Source organism: Dermacentor silvarum, chromosome 4, assembly GCF_013339745.2.
Source record: "Dermacentor silvarum isolate Dsil-2018 chromosome 4, BIME_Dsil_1.4, whole genome shotgun sequence".
Classification (NCBI taxonomy): Eukaryota; Metazoa; Arthropoda; class Arachnida; order Ixodida; family Ixodidae; genus Dermacentor; species Dermacentor silvarum.
In genome coordinates, this window is record NC_051157.2 from 130928419 (window position 1) to 130956337 (window position 27919).

General features: G+C 47.2%; 1 protein-coding gene across 1 annotated transcript in view; it reads left to right on the top strand.

Moving 5' to 3' along the window:
* LOC119448902 (cytochrome P450 3A11) overlaps positions 1 to 27016 on the top strand; it is a 48742-nt gene extending 21726 nt beyond the window's left edge. Inside the window, exons 7-14 of the mRNA XM_049666554.1 lie at positions 3566 to 3696; positions 17057 to 17132; positions 18892 to 18967; positions 19719 to 19827; positions 20927 to 21015; positions 23584 to 23724; positions 25167 to 25332; positions 26706 to 27016. Coding sequence (XP_049522511.1) covers positions 3566 to 3696; positions 17057 to 17132; positions 18892 to 18967; positions 19719 to 19827; positions 20927 to 21015; positions 23584 to 23724; positions 25167 to 25332; positions 26706 to 26852 — 935 coding nt within the window. The 3' untranslated portion in view covers positions 26853 to 27016. The remainder of the gene's footprint in view (positions 1 to 3565; positions 3697 to 17056; positions 17133 to 18891; positions 18968 to 19718; positions 19828 to 20926; positions 21016 to 23583; positions 23725 to 25166; positions 25333 to 26705) is intronic.
* The last annotated feature ends 903 nt before the right edge of the window (positions 27017 to 27919 follow it).

The window sequence follows — 27919 nt, forward strand, 5'->3', positions numbered from 1 at the left end:
TACTTTTATGAGAAAAAAAATTCCGAGAGTTGTGGCCGTAGCGGAATCGAACCAGGGACCCCTCGCTTCTGAACGCGTGGCGCTAACCACTACGCCACGAAGCGCACAAGGACAGACGCACCACGATGGCAATAAATATCCAACATTAACGAAAGACCGCGTTTCTAACGCGTTTGTGCTAGCGCGTTACGGCCCGTGCAAGAAGCTGGTGTAAGACGCTGTGGCCTCTCCGCCTTACCCCCGTATTCATAAACGCTGATGGCGTCGGCTAACGCGGTGCACATTCCGGCATGTGTAAACGGCTGCGTAAGACGCTGTGGCCTCTTCCCCTTAGAGTACTGCACGTTTCTAACGCGTTTGTGCTAGCGTCCCCTTAAGCGGGAGATGGTGCAATTATAATGAAGGGCGCTGTTATAAAATAGGAATGACGTCACATATGGCGCGTATCATTGGTGGAAGTCAATCGTTCGATTTAGTGCGGCGAGACTGGGCGAATTACACGGAAGATTCACGGTTTACCGATGATTCCCTCCGGAGCTTCGCCCACTCATCATTATTCACCCCGTGGATATGCGGTTTTTTTTTTTTTAACACTCCTCCGTGTACCCGCGCTCTTGCTCGGGGCGGTGCCGCCGCCTATGAGCAGAAAAGAGAAGTACTGCATTATGACACTAAAGCCCGGGATACATGGAGCGAACTTTCTCGACGAACTTCACGCGTCAAGTAACGACGCGGCGACACGACGCAGGATGTTTGCTGTGTTGCAATACATGCGGCGAACGCCGCCGCGCGTTGGCCGCCGTGTTGGCGGCGGTCCCGGCCGCCCGCTTCGAACTGAATTTGGCGTTGTCCTTGTAGAATTCACTTAGTTGGAAGCAAATGACTGCGTAAACGGCTTTCGCTTAGTCTCAGGCCGCTTCGACGACAGAGTATTATGGATAACCTTGAGTAGTTTTCGAGATCGCTTCTCGTTTCGAACGCGTCTAAGCCTAGCGAAAGAAATATCCGATGCCAACGCCATCTATCGGGGAAGTCGGGAGATAGGCATGACGACAGCATGTGGCCTCTGAGATCAGAAGATTTCTGTTGAAGGTTGTTGTAGAGAGCTTGCACTGCTTGTCTGTTTCCTCGCAGATCAGCGGATATGGGATGTACAAATACAACGCGATTCCTGAGAGATCATACTAGGAACTACTCAATCGGTGCAGAGACATGCAGACACGGCAACACCAACGCGATTGCAGACGACGCGAAAAGGCGCGCGCGCGCGAAACACCAGCATGCATTGCGACCGGAACTAGTGCCTCCTGATTGGCTGTCGTCCACCGCTGCGCGCTAGACGCTTCCGGCGGCGGCGTTCGCCCGACGAAAATGTTTGGACAGGCAGATCGGCTGCGGACGGCAAATTTCTTGACGCCGGCCGTCGGACGTTCGCCGCCCGACGAAGTTCTTCGCTCGGACGCCGGTTATTCGCTCCATGTATTCCGGCCTTAACGCGCACCGACAGTGAACGCTTCGGTGGTCTCAGTACTACGACGCCTCGATGCCAGCATTCGAAGGGACGCTGGCATCAAGAAGCACTACCAACGCCACCTAGGTGGCGTTCACCGTTTTTTTTTTGGCTTCGCGGAACACACGTTTCTTTTTCGTTGAAAGCTTACGCAATGTGTTCGAAAAAAAAGGTTTATCGGAATTCCCGCAAATGCGCACGAGAGGCACGTACTTTTCCATCAGCGATATGATCTGTTCTTTGTACGATAGCCAGTTCTGTATGGCGGTTCTTGATTTGGCTATCCTAGTGAAGTGCTGAAGAAAGGCAGCGAGTTCAACGTTAATTTGATTGAAGTTAGCTCTGTTGTAGTCCCGGATATATTTGGTTGAAGGCAGAGAGTTCGGTACCATAATTGAAAGTGAGAATAACAGTATAAAATGCGAAGCATTTCTTGGCGAACATTTGCTACTTTGACCGTATCTATCTATCTATCCATCCATATATCTATCTATCTATCTATCTATCTATCTATCTATCTATCTATCTAGCCGCCTACGTCTTTGTGGTCTCATGGTTGCTTCGTTAACTTGGTTTGTATCAAAATTGGCATACTATGACAAGAGTATATGACGAACATAAGTGATGTCAGGACATGAATGTCATGTCATGCGTGCCATGTAGGTCATGAAACAGCTGCCTACGTCCTGGTGCACTCATGGTCGTTTGGTTAACTTGGTCGGTACCAACATTGGCATAGTATGACAGGAGTGTATGACGAACATGAGTGATAGGTCATGACATGCGTGTAATGTAGGTCATGACAATGACCCAACGAAAATATTAACACTCAAAGCCCACTGAAATGGGTTCGGACGTGGGTGCTAAGTGAATAAAGCACTAAAGGATGGTGGTAGAAGCCATAGTCATGAGCATGATTGAGGATAAATGACAATGACTCAACGAAAAAAGATTAACACTCAAAAGCCACTGAAATTCGTTCTGATGTGGGTACTAAGTGAAGAAACGACTAAAGGATCGTGGTAAAAGTCATAGCCATGACCATGACTCAGCAAATTGAGAATGACTCAGCGAAAAAAGATTAACACCCAGAAACCAAGGGAATGGGTTCGGATGTGGTACTAAGTGAAGGAAAAGGCTAAAGGTTGATGGTCGAAGTCATAGTCATGAACATGGCTATGGCTTTCATCTTAAGGTCTCTTAGACACAGCTAAAGGGACTCCTGAGGACTCATGACAGGAATGTCATGACATGCGTGCCACGTAGGTCATGAAACAGCTGCCTACGTCTTGGTTCTCTCATGGTCGTTTCGTTAACTTGATAGGCTCCCCACACACTGCCTCACATAACATCGATTACCACAGGGCGTGGGATCTGTCGTTTTTTTTTTTTTTTTTTTGCTGAGTCACGCTCATAACTGACTTCTACCACCATCGTTTAGCGTTTCCTTCTCTTAGTACCCACGTCCGAAACCATTTCAGTGGTTTTTGAGTGTTAATCTTTTTGCTGGGTCATTGTCATGACCTACATGACACACATGTCATGACATTTATGTCATTTATGACATTTATGTGATGACCTATCACTCATGCTCATCATACACCGCTGTCATACTATGCCAATTTTGGTACCTACCAAGTTAACGAAATGACCACGAGTGCACCAGGACGTAGGCAGCTGTTTCATGACCTACATGACATGCATGACATGACATTCATGTTCTGACATCTCATTTATGTTCCTCATATACTCTTGTCATAGTACGCCAATTTAGGTACATACCAAGTTAACGAAACGACCATGAGACCACAAAGACGTAGGCGGCGAGATAGATCGATAGATACTGTCAAAGTAGCAAATGTTCGTCAAGAAATGCTTCGCATTTAATATTTCGATTGTTCTAATGGCACTTATGTTTATAAATCATCACGTAAAATACGTAATCGGCAATGCAGACGAAACCACGTCGAAAGAAATATAAAATTGACTCTGACAACGTACTAGCCGAGGATATCACATGTGTCCGCAGAACAGGGTCATTCTGATTGTTTCCAGACTGCTTCCCGGAGCTGCATCACCTCTGGTTCCTTCTCTCATGGGTGACGTCACGGCTGGTGGTACCTTACTTCACTCTGACCACGAAGCTCATCCAGCCGGTTATGTCCGAGAGGCGGGCGAAGGCGCTGGTGAGCGTGATTTTGTTGTTCTGGTGGAATGCGAAGTGGGGATCTAGGAGACAACGCAGTATTTATTAAGGGGGAAAAGCCTTAGGTGTCTATGTTGGCGGTGCCCTTTGCGTGCCCTTGGCGGTGACCTGTTGCCGTGACGAAAAATTACCGACGCCGCAAAGACTGCTCGGACTGACGATACATTTCTCAGGGTGGTTCCTGTAAACAAAGTAAATAAATGGCTTTGAAAAGAAAATTTGGTACATTTCGGTCTGTTTGGGAATCGAACCCGCGTCTCCGGGGTGCGAGATGAGCACGCTTACCTGGAGCCACGTCTTCTTCATGGTTCTGGCTTACTAAAGGTGTGCCTAGTGCGTGCGTGATTGCACACGTCACGTAGCAGCCATCTGGCTGACCAAAGGTGTAGCCTAGTGCGTGCACTAACATGCCGCAGTTCAGGTACCACGTTACGTGTTCATATGTGGCGTTCAGGAGGTCGCCTTAGTGCCCCACGGGTACTTCCCATTGTGGCTAGCTATATGTCTTGCAAGAAGTCTAGCCCCGATTGTATGACTTCATGTATTACCAATATGTCTTACAAAGAAGTCTAACCTCGATTGTATAACTTCAAGTATTACCAAATGTGCAGCAGGCCTTCGCCTTCTTGTGTTACAAGAGTGTAACACCTGCCGAACTTTTTTTGGGGGGAATGCGTGCACTTGTAATATATCCTCAAGTAAAGCAAGCAGTATTTTCTAAGGGATTCCGTGATGAAAGACGTAGGCAAACACTATCTCATTATAACCACGCGCCTTTATCTAGAGTGGCTACGCATCTAAAATGTGGTGGGCATTCTGAACTGAAACGATGATAATTTGCTGAGAGCATACATTATATGTGTCTTGATTACGTTATACGACGTACCTAAGCGACAGCTTCATAGCTTTTGGATCTCTATAGGAACAACACTTCCGCGTGGGAGCCGAAGCGTTAACCTTGCTATTGCTTTTGTGGTTGGTGTTGGTCTCCGTGTTAGATCATGTCCCGTCTCGACTTGACGGGATTCCGTCACACTCTAGATTATCATTGTAACGATCATAAAAGGAGGAAGATGGACTTCGTGAACGAGAATAAAGAAGGACAGGGCTGAGAAGAAGACGAAGTATCATTCTCTATGACTGTTAGTTAACTTTACCAATTTTAGTATTAACAAACCTTGCCTAATACCATCCAAATAATGGCCAATCCCCCGCAGTGGCTTTGCGCCATCATATAAGGCATACCATACCATACCATACCATACCATACTATGACTGTTAGTGATGGTAGAATAAACGGAACATTATATTTTGGCACAGTCGCACAGTTTTGGGCTATGTGGGTGTTCTTCACGATCGCCCAACGCGAAGATGGCCATCTACTCGCCAAGACATGCCAGGAAGACAGAGACGTTGCCATCAACCTTCCAGAACAGGTCAGCACTCCGGAGTTCTTGACGTTCCTAGCTCACAAGGCTAACATCACCCTTGAAGAAATGGGCTCCAAGGGTTCAGTCAGAGTTGATCTACAGGCGACCGAGTTTCAACAGTGGGCCCATAGATCAAGTAGTCACGACGCAGTGTTAACCAAGGAGCTAGGAGTTAGCCTAGTTTTGCAACACCTTTTTCGTACGCAGGAGCAGCAAATGCAACAAAGTGAACAGCTGTTGAGGGTTTTAATGTCAGCGTGCAATTCCCCAAGGCATGCAACGCGAGAAGTGGTTGTTTCTGATTTTTTCTGACGATACGCAATCGAGACCCTCGATCTGGCTTGAGTTTTTTTAATATGCATGCTCGTCGAATAAGTGGAATGATGACTGTGATCGCATCAACAATATGCGTCGTTTTCTTACGGGAAACGCTAGGAAGTGGTTTGATTTGAGGATACCAAGCCATGCATCGGAGTCATGGGTCGAATGGAAAAACTGTTTCGTTCGTGCATTTGACCAGACTTCTGTTGAATGTTGTTGGGACAAGGCTATTTTTTCGAGCCTCGAGAAGGAACAGCTGACGATTACTACATTGAAAAACGACGACTCTTGCAACTTGCCGACCCGAACCTATCTGAATCATCTATAGTCGCGCTAATAATTCATGGGATGACGAAGACGTCTCAGTGCGAAGTTCTTCCTAGACCACACGCGACGTTAGAGCAACTGTTGCATTCCCTCAGCAATATATCAAGCAATGTGTTCTCACCCTACAACCAGACAAGTAACGCCAATGGCCGATCCGCCGCCACAAGGTTTGCTTTATGCCCGAATGACCGTCAACGGAAGGCCAACTGAAGTCTTAGTTGACACCGGGGCGTCGGTCAGCATTGTCAACCCCGACTGATTTCTCCGGAAAAGACATTCATCGGCAAGGTTGTAAACGTGCGCAGCTATGACGGCAGTTCTCGAATACTTGATAGATGGGCTAGGGTATACGTCGGATACCAAGGCACCAAGACGGATGTCGAAGCACTCATCGTACAGGATGTCGCATACAGTTTTCTCTTGGCTTTTCCTGAAATGAAGAGGATGAAAATAAATATATCGTGTCGCGACCATGTATAAGCGGAGCACTCGGTTGAAACAATACATACGGCAAGGTGCTGGAGTGAAATAGAAGCTGGTAACGGCAAGTGAAGAGGTGCCGAACAAGTATCCAGAACTAATATGCGTTGGATAGTATCCACCAGCCGCCAAGGTGCCAATGGTGCCTTTCAAGCTGAGTGACAATACTGTTGTCCGGAAGAAACCATACGGCATGTCCTACAAAAAAAATAAATGGCTGAAGCAAGAATTGCAAGGTTTGCTCAACGCTAGGATTATTCGGCCTTTTACATCTTCCTTTGCGTCGCCTATTACCATAGTGCCCAAAGACGACGGGACATTTAGAATGTGTACCAACTACAGGCTCGTGAACCGTCAAACGGATTTATTTCCCTACCCAATGCCAAGAATCAATGGCATAATCGATGAAACAGGAGGCTGTTCCTGGTTTTCCCGCATCGATCTTTGCAACGGATACTGGCACGTTCTACTCCAGGAAGAGTTCGAGCCCTTCACAGCTTTTGTCACTCCTTTCAATCTCGTCGAATATAACCGGCTACCGTTTGGGTGGAAGAATTCTGGAGCATGGTTCCAAAGAATGATCAACGGCGTGCTTCATGATTTCACAGGTAACTTCTGCAACATATATGTGGATAACATCGTTGTTTACTCGAAAACACGTGACGACCACTGCTCACACTTGTCCAAAGTGTTAAATGCACTAAGCGAAGCCGGACTGAAGATCAACATAAAGAAAAGCGAATTCTTCAAGAATTCTGTGGTTTTCTTAGGGAGATTCTGCGACGGACATACAAAGAGCACAAAAGAAGAATCTGTTAAACGCATATCTCAGCTGACAAAACCATATGATGTAGAATCGCTTCGCGTGTTCTTGGGCCTGGCAGGATATTGCAGAGCGTTTATTGAGGACTACGCTTTAAAGACCAAGTCCCTTACACTACTAACGCAAAAGGATACTCCATTTGTGTAGACGCGGGGGTGTGACAAAACATATCAGGAACTCGTCATAATAATATCATCTGACCCAGTACTCACGATTCCAGATTTTACAAAGCCGTTCGAACTAAACACTGACGCATCACATTACGGAACAGGCGCGGTACTATACCAAAGGGACCTATACCTTGCTCGGTCAGTCGAATCGCGAACGATGTAATTGGCCGCCTCGTTGCCAGGATGGGCCGCGGGAGCGGGCACCCAGATGATTTGGATTGGGCGAGAGGGGACGGTGTCGGAATGCAAGATACCGGTGGCTGGGGGTGCCACCCGTCCAACTGCATAGTTGTAGACTGTAGGCTTAAGGCCCATTCACACTTGCGACTAGGCGAGGTCGCACGACCAAGTTGGTCGCAAAGCGACCAGTCGCAAGTAGTCGCAAATGGTCGCTATTCTCGAAATGCGACTGTTTCGGGCCAGTCGCTCACTGCTCGATTTTTCAGTCGCGCGACCGCAGTCGCAGAACAGCTGAACCAATCAGATGCGAAGGAACAGGACGTCCGTATACGCTGACGCTTATTTTACGCGGCGATGACATTTCAAGCAGACGTGAACGGCATATCGTGATGCATTTCGGTTTAGCGACTCGTCGGTCGCATTTGTAAGTGTGAACATCATTCGTCTTGAGTAGTTTTCTGGTCGCCAGTCGCAATCGGTCGCGCGACCTCGCCTAGTCGCAAGCGTGAATGGGCCCTTAGAGTCACTGAAAATGTATTCCGCGGAGGTTTACGTGATGGCAAGGGCAATAGCTGCCTCTTCGGCCTCGACAGAGGTTGAAGTGTATACTGAGGCAGTAAGAGTGGGTCGGAGATAGTCGGAGAGAGTTGTCAGTGACTGCAAGGGCATGGTCTAGGTAGTGGCGGTATGGGGCGGCATCCACATAAACCACGGCGGCTTGGCGTTCGTACTGACGCCAGAGCGTGGAGGCTCACGTTCGTCTACGGGATGGGTGGTGTTCAGGGTGCATATTCTTAGGGAGGGGATTAATGGTTAGGAGGGAGGACACGTAAGAAGGGATGGGCAGTGAGGTGGGATGAGGAGTAAGAGGGGAGAGTTTAAGGGTAGAGAGATGTGCGCGACCAGGCCGAGTGCGGGAGAGACGGAGGAGCTGGACCGTGGGATGGGCCTCCGTCAGCTCCGTAGTGGAGTTGTCGACGCCCATCGACAGTAGCCGAGCCGTCGAAGTAGATGTGGGAAGAGACAGGGCCAACTTATACGTCTGGCGAATGAGGCTGTTGACTTTGTCTTCCTCGGTGCGTGAAAGGAAAAGATACGGAAGAGAATAGATGAAGTGGCTGAGAACAAAGGCCTGGACCAGGCGGCAGAGGTCATGTTCGCGCAAGCCGTGGTGACGGTTGGCAATGCGGCGTATTAGGCGGATGGTCTGGCGTACAGTGTTTCTGAGTCGAGTGATGAGGGTGGTGTGCTTGCCATTGGACTGAAGAGAGAGTCCGAGGATGCGGAGGGTAGAGACGAAGGGAAGGGGTGAGCCGTCAAGGGAGACAGAGAGTGAAGAAGGCGACAGGAGGGCCATCCCCTGAGGCAGAAGGAGCAAAAGCTCCGATTTGGCCGGGGAGTAGTTCAACCCGATAGACCGGGCGTGAGTCGCCACCACGTCCACGCCCGCATGAGACAGAGCTGGGATAGTGCTTAGAGCACATGCCAGCGGGAAGAGAGTGATGTAAATAGAAGAGGGGACAAGACAGAGCACTTGTTGCCAAGGGAGAAAGTAGAAGAAAGTGGGCCATATGAGATTTAGGCTGAGCGGTGGGCGAGGAAAGCGGTGATGTAAGCATGGACACGGGGTCCGACATGAAGAGAGGAGAGAGCGTCCAGAATGGCGGTGTGGTGTGCATTGTCGAATGCTTTGGTAAAGTCCAGCGCCAGGATAGCTCGAGCGCGTTTGTGGTGGGAGGGGTGTAGGACATCCTGGGAGAGCTGGAGCATGACATCCTGGGTGGACAACTGGGGACGAAAGCCGAACATGGAATCTCGATATAGGTCATGATGATCCAGATAGGTCTGGAGGCGGGCCAGGTTGACGTGCTCGAACAGCTTGCTGAGACAGGAGGTGAGACAGATGGGGCGGAGGTGCTCGAGGACAATAGGTTTACCGGGTTTGGGGATGAAAGACACGTGCATGGGTCCAGGAGGAAGGAAGGGGACCAGCCTGCCAATCTGTATTCAGAAGGTCAGTAAGGGCTTCGAGTGATGGGGTATCTAGGTTTCGGGGTGCCTTGTTAGGGATGCGGTCCGCCCCGGGGCCGAGGTGGTGCGGAGCGTCAGTAGCGCAGCACGAACCTCTCCCAGGAAGATGTCCGCTTCAAGGTCGGGGTTGGGGGAGCCGGTGTAGGAGGGAAGAGGTGTAGGGGGGTCGGTGCAGAGGTGGCGGTTCCCGAGGGCTGCCTGGCAGTCAGTATTGGTGAGTGGAGAGGAGTGAAGGAGATGGGAGATATCCTTGCGCTGGGAAGCTGTGGTGTGTGTAGGGTCTAGCAGCACGCTGAGAAACGACCACGTGTCGTGGAGGCCCAGGTTGCCGGTCATGTGGTCGGAGGTCTGGCCCCACTGTTGTCGAAGAAGAGAGGAGCAGTGCTCCTCTATGTCCGACGTGAGCCGGGCCAAACGGAGGCGCAGGCGGCGATTGTGTTTCTGAGCCTGCCACCGGTAGTGGACAGCCTGATAGGCCTCCCAAAGGTGCAGTAGACGGTTGTCTGCCGTGGTGGAGTGTGACGCTGCAGGGAGTGTGGATGTGGCAGTATGGACGTCCACCAAAAGGGTATCAGTCGAGGCAGAGAGATCGGTGATAAGAGCAGGGGAGGAAGTAGAGATTCGAGTGGAACGGAATTAAGCGGTTCCAGTCAACTATCTGGGTCAGACGAGTAGAGGTGCGAGCAAGGAAGGGGAGAGGGAAAGTTGCGCAGAGAATGTAGTGTTCGCTACCAAGGGAGACTCCCGTATTAGACCAGGTCGGATCGGCTATATTTTTGGCAAGGGTAAGGTCCGGATTGGTACCTCGCTAGACACTGGATCCGATCCTGGTGGAGCCAGCGAAGTCACTAAAGATAGAAAGAGATTCGTTGCGGATGAAAGTCCAGAGTGAGTGGCCCTTGCGGGTGTTCTGCGGGTAGGCCCAGCTAGCATGGGGTGTATTGAAGTCGCCTAGAACGACCAGGGCGTTGTGGCCAGCGCAGGAGAGTGCTTTGCGGAGGACCAGGAGTATAGGGGCTGAAGGGGCTTTGGGAGGGCTGTACACATTCAGAACAAAAAGGCTTGCCTCAGTGCGACGGCGGGGAAGGATTTCAAGGAGGAGATGGGCACAGTCTGAAACGTCCAGCTAGTGCAGCAAGGTTACGGTGTACCAGCGTGGCAACGTTTGGGTGGGCCTCAGAAGAAGGATGAAAGGAGGTGTAGTCGCTCAGCTTCACAGGAGCTAGGCGTTCCTGGAGTACTATGACGGAGGGGAGAGTGTCAGGAGAGATGTTCTGGAGGTGGACCTGCAGGGTGCTCCACCTGCCGCGGAACCCCCGACAGTTACACTGCCTGAGATTAAGGTGCGGGGGGTGTCTGACCATGATGGATGTCGGGGTCACCGGACGGAGTTGGGGTAGGTGCTGAGGTGATTGGGGCGGGGAGCGAGAGGTGCGTGAGGGTGGCTCAGTCGCTCTCTGGCGAGCCTCTAGGGACCGCGACCCTGGTGTCTAGGGCGGTAAGGTGGGATTCGATAGTGGCCACGCGGTTGTCGATACTGGTGATGCGCTCCTCAAGTTGCGCGAAGCGCGCCATGACGCGCTGCTCAAACGCCTCCAAGAAGCAGGCTGTTTGGCGAACGATGTCACGCTCGGGCTCGACGTCGTCGGATGAGGGTGATCGGCGTTTGTGCGGGGGGCAGCGCGTGGGAGAGGATGCCCGCGATGACGTAGCCGAGGGTGCCGTGTTCATTGGCAATTCAGCTGGCGCCGGCCGAGCCGGCGTTTGTGAAGCTGCGGGATCTGGGCAAGGAGGAGGAGCGGGGAAATACAGACACGCTAGCACGGCCTGCAACTGGCGCGACAGCTCCTGAGTTCGGAGCTGCTGGACAGCGACCGTGGACTTGAGGGCCGCGGTTTGGGGGTCCGACGTGTGATGCTGCGATTTTCAGCTTACTGGTGATGTGGTGGGGGGGGGGGGGGGCGTTGGACGCCTCGGACCTGGGCAGAGGCGGGAAAGAGACGGAGCGGTGGCGGCTGGCAGACCGGGTACCACGGGAGGCAGAGCGGCGGCGGGGGCGGGAAGGCCGGGAGGTCTTGGAGGTCTTGAGGATTGGCCCGGTGGGTGGCGCTGGTGGGGGAGGCTGGGGCTTAGAGGTGGCCGGAGGTGACGACTGGGCGTTTCGGTCAAACCGGAGCTTGCACGGGCGCGAGCCCGTGACGTGGGCCCCCTTGCACAGGATGCAGCAGGGGACGCAGGTCGGGGGCTCGACTGCCTTGTGAGCCTGGCCGTAGCGGTGACAGAGGGCGGACTTAAGCTTGGTGCAAACGTCCGCGCGGTGGCCAGGAGCCCAGCAGTTAGTGCAGGCCTCGGCTTTCGGGCGCAACGGGTGGCAGTGGTAGATCCCGCAGTTGAAGACGTTGGCACTGGGGAGTGTTGTAGTGCCGACGAAGGTGATGAGGATAGATTGCGAGCGCCCCATCTGGTGTGCGTCGGCGATGGCATTCATGATTTGTAGATCTTGGACGATCTCGTCCTGTGTTTGCGAGTCCACGGCGTTGTATATAATGCCGCGGAGGGCGTTGTCAGGTGCTGCCATGTAGGCACGCAGGGGGTAAGCGGTGGGACCCAGGCCGAGTTCCGATACCCGGATGTAGAGACGAGCGCGCGGCTCAGATGGGGTGCTGACAATGACAGATGGGGAGTTGTAAGGATTGATCCGTACACGGCGGAGCGGGCAGTGGCATAGTCGATGGTGGCAAGAGTGCAGAAGATTTGGAGCAGGGCTTCGTTAGTGGTAGTGCGGAGGTCAAGCTTCCCTCCCGGGCTGAAGACGATTTTGAAGTCATCTGCTGGGAATCGAGGGAGTGGAGCATGACGACGGAGAGTGGTAGTGCTGGGGGTGGCGGCTGGCGGTGGAGTAGTGGTCGTGGATGGGGGTGAGTTAGGCGGCGTCGAGGCGATGGCCTGGTGGGCCGCGACTGCACGGTGTGCTTTCACCCGACGGATCCATCGTGAGTCGGCTTCAAGCTCAGCAGGGGTGATGGACACGCTTTCGACTTGGTATGCCATGTCGGCGGCTTGGAGGGCTGCGAACGGTATCGGCGGAGGCAGCGAAACCGGGCGGCGTCGGCCGCAGGTGTGGCGCGGAACGCAGCTGCACGTTGCGCAGGGGCTCGGAGTCAAGCGTCGCGTGCTAGGCTTAGTGCGTAGGTGGCGTGGCAGATCACAAAAAAGGTTCGAAATGGTTGAAAATAGACGGAATCGGGCTCCGAAGGTGTCAAACGGATCGTCTTACCTTCACAGATGCGTTGGTGAAGTTTCGTGGAGAAAGGGTGAAGAGTTTTGGTGAAACGGGCCAAGAAGTACGGATCCCAGGTTAGGCACGTCCGTTCAGCGTTCGGCTCGCGGCGGCGTCTTCAGGGACCACGGCGCAGAACGCGCCTTTGCTCTTCGCCGTGCGTTCCCTCCCCGTGAAAGCGCGCGTCCCTCGCGCGCTTTCACTCTCATATACAGCATACAGCGTGGGGCGATGATTTCATCGCCGTTGACGTCATACGGAACCTCACGGCGACGGCGGAAATCCGCTTTGAGGGTCCATATAATTGCTATCGCAATAAAAAGGGGAGGGAGTGAGAACTACACAAGCATTTCTTTTGGCCATCGACGAATGCACGAGAATGGTTGCGTGTAGGGCAGGAAAAGAAGATGTTAACAGCATCATATAGCTACTCAGTCGTGAAATGTTCAAAAATGTCAAAGTTATTGTGGCTGGCAATAACCTTGCTTTCAGAAGCGAGCGTTTGAAACAATGGACTGAACAACGAAGTTATACAACTTCGTTTTGCTGCACCCTATCATCCTGAAGCCAATCGGTTGGCCGAGAGAGCGATAAGAGATATGAAGCTGTTTATGACACTCTCTCTAGAATTCCAAGGTGGTTGGAAGTGTGCTGTTGAAGCGGCTGTTAATCACCATAACCACTCTCATACAACTGCGTTGGGATGCAACCCATATTTCGCTTACCATGGAAAATCGAAGTGGCTTCCAGCTGATCACCTCCTTGGTCTGTGTTAACACTCCAAGAACACAAGAAATATAAGGTCGCCATGAAGCGTCACTACGACTGTGCTCATTCCACAAAGGCACCTGACATCAAAGCAGGAGATTTTATTCTCGTTCGAAGAGGTTTGCGAGGCTCAAAAGCTCCTTTCACAGGTCCCTATATCGTGCTGAAGACAGCCAGCAAACATGAAGTCTTGAAATCAATTTGGTACAGTGGACCACAAAACGCGACTGAGGTGGCATCGGTCGGCAATGTGATGTCTTATCAACCCAAGAGGGTTGGCGATCAAGGTGGGACCTGTGTAACGATCATAAAAGGTGGAAGATGGACTTCGTGAGCGAGAAGAAAGAAGGACAAGGCAGAGAAGAAGACGAAGTACTCGTATCATTCTCTATTACTGTTAGTGATGGTAAAATAAAGGGAACATTACAATCATTAAAGTTTCCGTTTGCCTCCTACCGTTTCTCTTTGTAAGTTCGTCTTATGGCATTGACGCGGACTCGAAGGCCGAGCAGTACGAGCACAACCAACAAAACATTCATCTAGAATACAAAAGCTATGGGTTTGGGCCCATGCCGGATGCTTCTCTGTTAGGACAGTATTCTCGTGAGTGATTTCTGCTTCACATTGAACCCTAATTTCTGATGTTTCGCTGTAGAAAAGAATATTTGATCAAGAGCCCAGATTGTATACCACCGAAGTTGAACTGGTATTACTAAAAGCAATTAAGTTGCCAATGAAATTATAAGAAATATACGACGAGAAGTAAAGAAAAAAGGCTGAATCCTAAAATGAAACTAAACTGCAAAACAAAATAAAATGTATTTCACCTATTCCTCTGGGAAAATACGTGGTCCATCCATGTGACAGCACTCCAGCTGCCGCATGGATGCTCCATCCGTCAATGCAGGCGCTTACCAATGCCTTGAGATCCGGTCATAATAGTTTGCAAGAAAAGAGGGGTGGAGGAGGGTGTTACAGCAAGTTATATGTCTTTAAAATGTTGGAACTGCGACGAATTTTGAAAACCCACGCTATATCAGTGAAACTTCACTTGAACGAACTTCAAGGGACCCCAGGAAAAAGTTCGTTAAAGTGAAAGTTCGCTGAACTGAGATAACCATGTTGCAACTTATCAGGAGCTAAAAAATACATCAGCTGCTTAAATTAAATTTGAACCCTTTTATTTGCAATGCTGCTGATTTCAATGTGAATTTCTGCTTATTTAGCATGTTTTGAAGAATGCAATAATTTTTTGCTGCACTTGTGCCCTTAAAACTGCACTGGTTATGAATTGAGTCACTGTGTCCAAGCTCTCATTAACCTTGTCCGGCACAAGACTCTGCTGGGCAGCGAAGAACTTCACTTTGTCCCAGTTCATTCGTGCTTCTTTAGCTGATGATGATGATGATCCTTTACCATGGCTCGCACCCACTGAGAGGGAGAGGCCAAAAAAATGCTTGGTGCTTCCATGCAAGGGTTACTTCTTCCTCCTCCTCTTCTTCTTCCTCAGGTAGGACGCTCACTACAATCTCTTCTTTCGACAGAGTGGCGCATGTCTCAACGCGAAAGTCACAGGTGGCATCGTCCTCAAAAGGCAAAGCGCTGTCTGTACCCAGTCTTTCAAACAATTCCTTCCAGCCACCGGGTTCAGCGCTGTCATCAGTGTATCAGCTGTCATTGGCTGGCTACGTATGTAGCCAGCCAATCCAGTTTAAAGGTGAAGGGGCCCGAGTGTTTGTCACGTCGTATGACGCACCATTATCAGCGTAAAATAATGGCCTCTGCGATGGGCGCCGGTGGCGCGCCGCTGGCGGAACTTATCGCGAAGGCCACGGTAAAGCTATGCTACAGAAAGTGCCGTTGTACGTCGGATCAATATGACGTGGGAGCCATTGGATAGTGTCACAAAATATGTTCGTAGAACTGAAATGCGTTCTGCAGTATATTTCGTTAAACTGGCGAATTATAGCGCAGAGTTCGAAAACGAACTGTATAGTATTCAGTTCGAAAACGAACTGAATAGTTCGTTTAACTGACGTTCGTTTAAGTGGTATTTTACTGTAGTGCTCGGGCGTTGCAGAAAACGAACGGTTTTTTGTTGGTACTATTATATAGCGAATTCTCTTGGTGTATGACATTTGGGTTTTTTTAAAGCGAAACTTTATAGGCTCACAAGTCTCGGCAGTGGTGGTGGTGGTGGTGTCACACTGAAAAGTGGGCCGATCCTGGTGATGGCGCTGAAAGGGTCCAAGCTCAATGGCACATACCAAGGACAAAAATGAAAGAGAGAGAGAATGAAAGAAAGAGAGAAAGAGAGATATAAAGAAAGAAAGAGTGAGAGAGAAAACAAAAGAAAGAGAGAAAGAACGAAAGAGAGAGAAAAAATAGAAAGAAAGAAAGAAAGAAACAGAGAGAGAAAGAAACAAAGAAGGAAAATCACCAGCCCTTCCCCTGTCGAGAAAATGGGAGTAAGCGAAGCTTGTCGTGTGTGTACCTGACCTACTACTTTCCCTTTCGTACTACTTTCCGTTCCCTTTCGCGGTACTTTTCGCTCCCTTTCCTTCTACTTTTGCTTCCCTTTCATGCAACCTTTCCTTCCGTTGCATTGTACGTTTCCTTCCCTCGATATATTCATTTAATAAACGTTTATGCTTAATTACCAGGACATGTAAACTTTACGTTACCCTGATGAAGGTCATGACACACACGACAAGCTTAGCTTACCCCCATTTTCTCGACAGGGGAATCACGGGGAATCAGGGGAATTTTCTCGACAGGGTGATATTTTAAAATCGAAGCATTTCTTGGCGAATATTTGCCACTTTGACAGCATCTATATATCTATCTATCTATCTATCCATCTATCTATCTATCTAGCTGCCTACGTCTTCGTGCTCTCACGGCCGTTTCACTAACTTGGTACGTACCAAAATTGGCATAGTATGACAAGAGTATATGACGAACATAAATGATAGGCCATGACATGAATTTCATGACATGCGTGTCATGTAGACCCTGAAACAGCCACCTAAAATGACAATGACCCAGCGAAAAAAGATTAACACTCAAAAATCACTGAAAAGGGTTCGGACATGGGTAATATGTGAAGGAAACACTAAAGGCTGATGGTAGAAGTCATAGTCATGAGCATGACTCTGCAAATACAACAATGACTCAGCAAAAAAAGATTAACACTCAAAAACCAATGGAATGGGTTCTGATGTGGTATTAAGTGAAGGAAAAGGCTAAGCGTTGATGGTCGAACTCATGCTGATTAGCGTGACTAAGGCTTTCGCGTTAAGGTCTCTTAGGTGTAGCTAAAGCGACTCCCGAGGATTCATGACATGAATGTCATGACATGCGTGTCATGTAGGTCATGAAACAGCCGCCTACGTCTTGGTGCTTTCATGGTCGTTTCGTTAACTTGGTAAGGCTCCCCCGCACACTGCTTCGCATAACATCGATTCCCACAGTGTGTGGGATCTAACGGCTTTTTTTCTAATAATCTATTTCTCGGATATTTTTTGTAGCGTGAGAAAGCTGATGTTCTGCAGCTTCTTCTGAACAAGGAAAATACGGGAGAGCTGTTCAAGAGCGACGCACACGGTAAGTTCTCACTCCGGGTTCATTATTTCCCCGCAAGCTCGAGCGTGAGAAGCGGCAATGTTATCTTTCTTTAGAAGGAAGCATGTTGCACCGGAAAAGTACTCCAAGATATTCCAAAAGCCTCCATATTTTCAGGCTGCAATAAATGTTTTCGTCCTTCTTTTAAACTTCGATACCTTCTTAACGCCATATTTACTGTCTTGTCTAAACGATTACGGTTGTTACTACGATAGCAGCTCAACTGAATCAATTATTCTGTACTGTCTCTCTCAGATATATAACGCCCTCTTTTTGTACAGGCAGGACCCCAGAACATTTTCAAGGGTTCTAGCAGGGTTCCCTTTGTTAACGCATGGAACTATCGATGAACTGCAAGACAAATAAAGTGAATACAGACATTACAATATTTTTTAGCTCAAAACAGATAAACAAACACGTCAATAGTAGCTTTTTTTTCTTTACTAGCGGCCAACTTTCTGTGGCAATGAAGGGAAAACTAGAGGGGCGTATCTTCTGCACTGTGTTACCGCGCCAAGTAGTCTGGCAGCTTGTGAAAGAACTTGATTTTTTGGAGCAGATGCTGAATCAGGGCAGCTTTCATGTGCAAAGGTTTCGCACTTGACCAAACACAAAAGAGAGCGAGAGAAAAAAAAAAGGAAGTTAAGTGAGATTTAGCACTCAGCCGCGTATTTGCCTCATTTTGGTGTTGTAAATGTGATGCTAATGTAACGCTAATGCTAATCCCACAGCCTAAACTAACGTGGATGAGAATGTGAGATTTTTTTAAGGGTGTTGTTACTTGAGCGCATTTTGCCTTACGCAGATTCTTCCTTCATTGCCACAGAAAGTTGTCCGCAAGTATAACATTGGCGTTATTTTTGTGAGTTATATAGACAAATGTGAACAAGTTGCCTGTACAAATAAACTGGTGGGATTGATGTGATGTTATGCATTAAAGTCTTCCAAAGTTCCAAACTGAATTTGTTGTGCCCGTCCCTCGGCTTATGTGTTCCTTGCGCTACTCCTTCGTGTCAGCTTCGTCAGCCATTGTCCTCATCCTTGCCGTATGGCGAAAGGCATAGCCTCTCCGTCCCTGTAGAATGAACTCGTACCCCTGAAAGTGGAAGCTACACGCAGTAACCGCTGTACTTTTACGCTACATTCACGCTTGGCAATAGATGGCGTCCAAACCGCTTCGAATAGAAAACACTAATCTCGAAGGCAAGGCTTTTACATACTGCAAGCGCTGGGAGCGATTGAAAGAGCCGGGAACACGTCACAAACGCCATGTTTTGTAAACTATTTATTAGTGCAGAGTTTTGTGCCCCATTCAAACTCGTAAAATGGTGGTGCCGTGTAGCATGTGGTTCACCGGCTACAGCAGGTATTACGTCCACGGAGGACGGCAACGTTCTGCTCATAGCAAGGATGTTGTTCTTGAAAAATAGTAGTATGTCGATCACCAAAAAGCAAAAAAATATAAAACATCTGCGTGGGTACTTTCACACATTCTGTCAAGATGCTACATAGTCACCCACGGTGTCGATATCACTTACAGATGCATGCAACGTCACATGGTTCAGAGTGTTACCGAGAGAAAATTTGTCACACAATCCTGTCAATTTGCGAGAATCGCTTTAAACAGTACCGGTCACACTCCGGTTCACAGCACGAAGCAAGGTAGCAGGCGAGGTATATCGCAACATGTCAGTGAACACTACACGGTGGCGCAATTTCCTATAATTTATCTCCCAAACAGGATTTGACGGGAAAACGAAGCTGGCGCTAACGAGAGAAGAAGTGATCGCGAATTCGGCATTTTATTTGATTGCCGGGTATGTAAAGTTTTCTCTCTTTTTCTTACAATAAACAAAGTTCCAATTAAACTTATTTCGTGTATATACTACTATTTTGTGTGAGACCGCGAGATAATAAAGCATTTTTGTGGAAGGATTATTGTTACTAAAATTCACTTCGACATGCACTTATGACACTCACAAAATACGAGCGTGCTCGTACAATCGAGCAGACAAACGGGCGAACGAATCAATTCAACCTTAAACTTTATAGAGGCTGATATTCCAGGAGAACTTGTTCTTACATAAGTTGATGTCTACGTCTCTAATATGTTGCTCAGCTTAGAGCAACGTATAAAGAACATGGAGACGCAGTACGAGTAGATACAGACAAGTACAATTTTCCTTGCAATGTAAAGCTTTAGAAATAATACAATCTTCTCGAGACCTTCATTATCTTTGGCTAACGTTTCTTTGTAGCAGAATGCTAGCTTCTGCTTGAAGAGCAAGTTACTAGACAGGCTATAAAACCTCTCAATGCTCAGTAAGTTCTTATTTGATATGCACAGCTACGCAATAACAAGCCATGAACTGACTTCACGAGGAGTAAGATGAATGAATAAAAAAAAAACTTCTTATAACGGTGGAAGGCAGTATGCATTCTTGGAGTAAATGTGCGGGTTGACAAACTGGTCTATACAACAGAGTCTAAACATTTCTTTTTCTTAGAGCAAACTAGCGATGATCAAGTTGTTTTCTGAAGCACAGTCTATGCTCCTATTTCTCCCAGCCTAGAAGCGACACCAAACACGATGGGCCTCACTCTGCACCTTCTCGCGTTGCATCCTGAGATTCAAGAGAGGCTACAGGCTGAGATCTCGGAGGTACTCCAGAAAGACGTGAGTGAGCGGACGAGAAAATGAATTCCCCGGGCGAATTTGCGACTTTGGGTCGTGCGACTTTCCTGAAGTGCGAGAGCCGCTGCTATCCTTCAAAACATTTTGAAGCATTTCAGCTAACTGTCGTGGTGTTGATCACTGGTATACTATCGTCATGTTTAAATGCTATTTCACTGGCAGAAGAGACGAAGACAGAACACAAAAGAACCAAATTTTCTTTACTCATCCATCAGATGCCGGCTTGGCTCGTGAAACGTGAGCCGTAGTGCTGCTTTCATCATGACATCTTGTTGGGTATGCCGTCGTTAATTGTCATGTTAGTTTAGATCGTCGTCATCTCAGTCATCATCATAGCTATCGTCATTGGTGCTGGGCCAGCCACTTCTTGGAGAAAATGCAGCTCTAAAACCCGGGCTTTAGCGCTGCATTTTCACCATGATTCCACACTATCTTGCCCAGTAATCAACAATTCTGGAGCTACTGTTGTTTTGCATGGCACTCAGAACTCTCTCGTAGAGCGGCGGTCCACATATCTTTCTCAGAGCGTCACACAAATGTGTATCAAAGCCTAATGTTCTTTAGTTATGACAAGGCCAGTTTTGTTTTAACTATAAAAGACTGCATTGTGTAGGACTTGTTCGCCAGCTGGTTCGTACCGGCTCCGTTTGAAAGAAATGACACAAAAGCCAAGTGCTTTCAGTGAATCTTTTCAAGTAACAGGAAGTCTCTTGCCCTGTGGTCTATAGACCACAGGGCAACTCTTAGACGCATTAGACTATCATTCTTTCCACCATTTTTTTCAAGTTGAACACATTTCCTTCTTCGCGAAAAGAAATCGAGCTGTCGACAGATCTTTCTGTCGAATTTTGAAATTGACCCACGTCACTTTCCAAGTGGAAAGTTCAATTTCGGTGCTAAAGCGAAATTTCGTTCATGGTCTGTGGTTGCCACGTTTGTCTTTGCCTAACTTCAGACAAAAGGCAAAAGTTCACAACTGCTACAAGGTATTGTGTTGTGCTTAGAAGCCAGTAGAAGCCCAGCTCTAATTAATACGCCGCAGTGCCATTTGTTCAGGTTACAAAACTGCTTTCTATTCTAGGGCAAGTTTACATCGAAGAACGTGATGGAAATGCCCTACATGGATATGGTTTTGAACGAATCTATGCGCTTTTACACTGGAGTAGTCGGGTGAGTGCTTACGCAAATGCGCGTCTCGATTTCAAACAACGAATGTCCTGCTGAGAATGAGCTATAGGTGTGACACCTTCCAACACATACCTCTAGACGCTCAGCCTTGTACTTTAGTTGCTAACCTGGAAAATAGGGTAAAGCCCGGCTCACATGGAGCGAACTTTCCCGGCGAACTTCGTGCGGGCCGCACGAGCGCGGTGGAACGCCAGCGTGCCGCCTTCGTGCTACATCCAACTGCGGCGAAAAACAGGTGGCCGGCACCGCCACGATTTCAGTGTTGCTAGAAACAGCGTGATTGCATTCCCAGTAAAATACTGTGAAAAAATAGTTTTGTATCTGCAACTGAACCATACTGTTCGCGCCTGGACGGCTGTGATCAGTCGGTCATTGTACGCGATGCGCGCAGCTTTTGTCGCCATGTTCGCTCTATAGGCTCTTTGGCTGGCTAGACGAGTGAAATGCGGCGGCAGGAAGTCCCTGATTGGTCCGCGCTGACAGCCTTCATTCGCCGTTACCGGCGAGCCGTTGACCGCCTGCGAACATATCTATAGCCCACCTTGATCGACGGCGAACAGCCGCCCGCCGCTGGGCGCACGCCGCGCGCGGCCGTTCGCCAGTTTTTCGCAAGAAAATTGCTCCATGCGGGTCGGGATTTAAAATGTAAGTTCTACAGTTCCACATAGTCTTAATAAATCTACGATTGAGACAGCAAGCCGTGATGTTTTATTTATGCATGGCAGTTTCTTACCAGGTTTCTTAGCAGTTTCTCGCCAATTACTATTTAAAATAAGGAAATGGTTTTGTCTTGAGAAAAAAAGATTGCAGTAAGAACGTATACGGCAAGCTCTTATAGGCATATTTTCTTATCAGGCAAAGTGAAAGTGAAAGTTTATTCCTTTTCAACGATAACTGGGCCAGAAGACAAACTATAAGAGCCTGACAGGGTCTTGGACAGCCGGAGAACAGTCGGCATTGTGCACAAGTACTTCACTACATTCTTATAATAGATTGTACAAGCGCGTGAACCGGATGATGAAGTAAGTCAACGTGCATCAAAATTATGCAAGATACGCAAAGAACTAGAAAGTATCCACAACTCATTGCATATAAACTACAATTAAAAATACTTAATTTTATACAGGTAAACAAAAGGTCAGTTATAAAACAGAACACTATTTCAAAGCTGACACGTGCACAAGCAATAGAAAATATTTTTAATGCTAGCAAGATGCCTGTAGGGTATCTCTACTAAATAACTTATTTTTGGTTTGTTCAATTAGGTGTTCTTTAATGACAGGTTTAAAACGTTTTAGTTAGACGTATATTCAGTTTCCAAAGGAAATCAATTTATTAGTTTTGGAATTTTGTAGATTAGTCTTTGCTTGCCGCACGTTATTGGTAAAAGGTTAATTTCTTTCGGCAAATATTTCGACTGTTCGAATTAAGTAAAAAAGAAAAATACAGTTCATGACGATGGATGTGTTAAAGTAAGAAGAAATGTGTTTCAGCATACTTTGTTTTAAAGGTGCTGTGTTTATGTATTAGCGGCGACGTGGGTATTTCTAAAGGTCTGCCACGAACAATCTCTATAGAACGCAAAGCGTGTTTCCGAGTTTAAAAAATGTTAAGAGAATTACTTCAGGTCGTATTTCCATAAACAAAAATCCAATAGAATAACCTAGATTGCCAAGTGCGTAATTCATGGCTATATTTAGCCAGGGTGTCAACAGTTGAGATTTTACCTATAGACAACCAATTTACTCCAATCAGAATTTTACTCCAATCAGAAGCTAACTTTGTGGCGTGAAAGTTACAAGGAACGTTCCTCATCTTCTCATTAAACAAACACGAAGAAAATTTCAGTTTGAAGCTCGCCGTAATTTTGTATGATATTAAACAACTTCCAGAATGATACGTCCTGCTGTATAAATGGGAGAAAAATGAATGTAGTTTCTCTTCGACAAATTAGGGCTTATCTTGTCAGCCACTAAGCAGATATGCAGTTAGCTTAAATAGACATTTACCATAGCTTTTTATTTGGGACAAACAGCGAGATAAAAAAAGTTTATTTGTGTCGTCAGCTTATGTTGTCAGATCAGGCTATTCGTGTGTGTTAGCAATATCAGTCATGTACGTACAATACAAACAATAACGCTCCCTATATTTATTCTTGCACAACTAGAGAAATTAGAAATTTCTCGGAGTGTAGAACGCTAACCTGAACACACTGCAGTGTGCTACTCAAACAGTTCTAGTTCTTAGCGAAGTCAGAGTTCCAAGTCTTTATACATTTCTAACGTAGCGTTTCTAAACGCTTCTAGCCTTCCTAGCCGCAAGAGGTATTAGTTATCTCATGCATCTTCTTTTTTTCTGGTAATAGATGCCAGGTTTGGCTTGGCGCATCCTGATTTAAGCGTCTCACCAGTGAATGAAGGAAACATAGTGCGAATAGTTTTTACCAGGACCCTGCTATTACTAAGCCCGATTTGTTGTATCGAGACAAAACAGACCCCATAGCGTCGTCGTGTATCACCGAGACCGCTGATTTTGCACGCATATGCGCAGCTTTGTGACACGGCGTGCAGCAAGCGACTTTGAATTCAAGGGCACCAAAATTCCCAAGGGTCTCAGCATCATGGTGCCGGTGACTTACCTACATCACGATCCCGAAGTTTGGTACGAACCAGAAAAGTTCGATCCAGAAAGGTGAGAGAACCATTCCGCATTATCCTTATCATTCGCATTGTCTTCTGCAATCTTAGTATTTGCGAAAAGGGGGCAAAAGGTAGACAACTTAGATTGGGAAGCATAACCGAGAAACAAAAATATTTGCGGAGCTTTGAAGAGCAAACATGTTTCATGTGTCAAGCAGCGCGTGGAGAAATGTGAAAGTATACTATCTCCTGATATACTTGAACATCATCATTTACTCGCTGAAAGTTTCAGCGGCGTTCTGCTAACACGAGGTTTCCTGGTTCGGTTGCTGGCAGTGGTGGAGTTGTTTCGATGAGGGTGGAACTGCTTACAAAACTCGTTAATGGACCTCAAATAACCCCAGGTTGTCAAAATTATTTTGGAGCCCTACACAGCGGCGTCCTTCATGGTATATTTTAGACCTCTTTGACGTAAAACTCACTCGATGTGTCGAACTCTATCATCGCTGACAAAACTGCTGCGCTTTCGACTTCAGCTTTGCAATCATCGCTTCCTCAATGCTGCCATAAAGCATTGCCCTGACAACCGTGGCACTTCGTGTTGCGCATTTTTGCGTTTAAAGTGTATGTTGAGAACCATGGTAGAATATACTGCCAATTGTGTTTACCGAGCATGGTATGCGCATTTTATGGCATGCGGTAGCTGTAAAAGTAGTGTAGTGCAGGTAAGGTGTGCTAAAATACTCTAATATTACGTAGAAGTGGCATATATAAATATTTGCGCACAGGCAACAAGTTTTTCCGAGACGTGTCAACCCGTTTCTCAACAATAATTTGTTGTTCTGTTCCTCAACTGATTGCTAAAAATACGTGTTCCAATGAAATAATGATATACAAGGGCCTCTAGAAGCATGTTCAGCAATAGTTTTCATACCCTTTTCAGCTTTCAGTAATTATGCCATAATTTGTCTTTAAAGCGCGCTTTCAAACCATCTTTTAATGGGGAACCATTGCTCAGACATAAATAATGGCTTGCCTACGTAGAAGAGCGTATGAGAAAAGCAGCCAGACGTGAGATGAGGCCAGATGCGTAATTTTGTCCGTAAAGCATCTGACACAATCGCAAACGTTACACTGTTCATTGAGCGGTTGCTGTTGGACGAGCTACGCACTAATCCTACGCAAAAGTTATCTCGCTCAAAACGCTAAACTTTTGTACATAATTGTTCATTTCCACTTTTTTTTTCCTTATGACATTTCTCTGGGTTTATTTGCTTTATGCCAGATTAAGTAAGTACAATGAATTTGGGGAAGATGACTTGAAGTGATTAGCTGTGGCCGAACAAACGAAACCTCAGACTCGAGCAAAAATTTCGGGAAGTGGATTTCTCTTCGTCAGGACCGTGCCGAAACGATGGCTCCGGACAGAGGCTTCTCATGTTCGGCCAGTTCTGATCCCTCCTCGCATTGTTCATTGTTTACTCTTCATCCTAGGTTCAACCCTGAAAACAAGTCACAGATCCACCCGGCCAGCTTCCAGCCTTTTGGGAAAGGCCCCCGGGAATGCCTTGGAAAAAATTTTGCTCTCGTCGAGATGAAACTGATGCTCTCCAAGTTCCTCACTAATTTTCGGGTAATCGTTGATGATGAGCATCACAAGGTAAGTGCGAGGCGATCTACAAGTCATACTGCCCGTACTAGTACGTGCTCGAGAGAAGTGTTGGTGACTTTCGGCAGTCGGGTCTAGCACCGCGGCTGCTCTACAAGCAGTGACTTCAGTGTTCTGCCAAATACGTGAACTATGGTGAAAACTCTGACCCAGTAATGAACCTCTTATCTATTAGAATGTAAATAGGCTTTTCTCGCCTTCTTTGCCATTTCAGCTACCCTCTCTTTCTGTCCTATTAATTACATCACACCGCTCATCCACAGCTGAGCACGGTTACAGTGGGGCTAGCAGCAATTTTCTTCCTTCTGTTATTTACATAGTTTCATAAACAACTATTTACCACGGCGTCTTCACCGAAGACAGCGCTTTCGGGACTACGTAAAATAATGCAACGAACTCCCAGCTGTGTACATTGCGTACACAATCGTTGAAGGTATCGGCTAGTAAGTTGATATTGGAATTTAAATAAATATTCTGGAAGATTAAACTTATTCATGTCAAATGGCGTAAATTGATGTCTTCTGCTCTTTTCTGGTTAACCGTAACTGCTGAAGAAGCCAGCAATAACTGTAGGCAAAGAATACATGGGATAATTGGAGTGGTACTTGAACAGACAAGCTCTAAATCAGGCACTAATGCCAAATCACTCTCTGAGAGCTTTCGCCACATTTGATGAATACAAAAATAAGGTTTAACAGAGAAAATCAAGGCCAAACTATCTTTCCTGAATGTTCATGCCAAATTACGGTGAAGATGACGTCAGTGTGGCCGCTCGAACTGAGAGAGGTTTTCAGGCACTTTTGTTTTTCTCTCGTGCACTGCATTTCTAGTATAGTTGTCAGGCTGAAGTACCGTTTTTCTGCGAGGGCTACGCAATGTACTTTTTGTAAGCGTATAACCAACTTTCGCCAAACGTTACTACATTCTATGAAGTGGTGGGAAGCCAGGGAGTTTAGTTCGACACCGTATCGCGACTGGGTATTGCGTTTTTTAAAGCATTTGACGCACCAAGTCACCGCGTTTAACAACTTTTATCAGCAACGAATTTACCAGACAACTGTCGTGCACCACCTATTTAGCATTCCCAAAAATGCCCTCTGCCTAACTTTCCCAACTTGACCTTGAGTATTCTCTCAGCAACGAAAAAGAGAACTTTTTTGTCAAGCAAGCTCAGAAGCTGAAGTTGATTTATTTTACCTCACAAGTATAAGAAAAGTCTACGTGGTGTTTTGGTGCGGGGGAGGCCCGGGGCGTCTATGGTTTGATTACCGTTTCGTGAAACATCACCGAGAACCTTGCAAAAAACAAACCTTGCTGTTTTCTTTCGCCTTTGTCTTTATCTCGGTTTCTTTATCCCCGTGCAGGAACCTATCAAGCTCAGCTCGGCGTTCATCACCACAGTGGTCCACGATGGCATCTGGCTCAAGCTTGAGAAAATGCAGCGCGATCCAAGCACAGGTTCAATGAGGAAAGCCCACACGGCAGCACTTGAAGCCGGCATCAACGCTTAGCCGCTTTCTCGACAATTTTCACCTGTACGTTACCTCACTGTTTGGATCTTGAAGGTTGCAACCGCTCTTAGTTCAGTAGCTGTTAGATCTCTAGCAGGCGCAGCAGTACACGTGTTATTTCTCAGGACACCTCACATAGCCGGAATCGAAATGACTTGTCTCCTCTTCTAGTTTCTCGGTGATACCGTGGTTCTTGGGGGTAGTACGTGAAGTTTCTTGTTTTGCTTGCTTGTATCTTTCAGTCAAGTTTCTTCTTATTCATTAGCAGCAAACTATAAGAAACTCGGCCACTGAAGAGTCGGTTATCCCGAAATCTTTATTAGTTTCTTCTTTTTTTTTCCTCTGGGGACGGGGACCACCATTTCGTAGATTACCCAGACGGTAGAAATGTCGCTCATACCTCAACGACTTAACAGGATAAAAACGTTCATGATGATTCACTTAAAAGCAAGAAGTAATATCGGGGTGGGTGGCATCTGTTTGAAGGAGTCGACCTGACTTATAGCGTTTAACATATATTTACCTGTTAGCTGACTTAACCTGTAACGCTTGATCCATTCTGACCTTGAGCGCCCACGATATTCTGCGCGGTCTTATGTTTTTCTCAAATGCACGTAGATCGTTTAGAGCTTAGCGCATACTTTATTTTATCTTCACTTTTGCCATTAATAAACATAAACTGCAGTTCATTGTTCGTTTTTCTGCGTTCTTTTTCCGTGCGAACGTTTCGCCTTCTACGCTTGGTTGCTCATACACCGTAAAGAAACTCAGCCACGGCAAGTAATATCATCGCTCTAGATCCTACTACTTGCAGTAGCTGGGGCCTTATAACGTTAAACTATTCCAAGGTGTTTTTTTTTATTCAAGTCTCCTCGCGTCAAGATTACGTGACCGCCGGCGTAAGGATCGGGCGGTGACCGCAGCGTTGATTAAACCGTCCAATCAAACGCTCTCCTCATATATTAGAGGTCACTTTTGTCTGCTTTTCAAAGCGAATATGACGGCCTACCTTGACAGGCTTTGTTTATCTAATTGACTCACAAGAGGCGAGCAGCTCACAGAAGTGG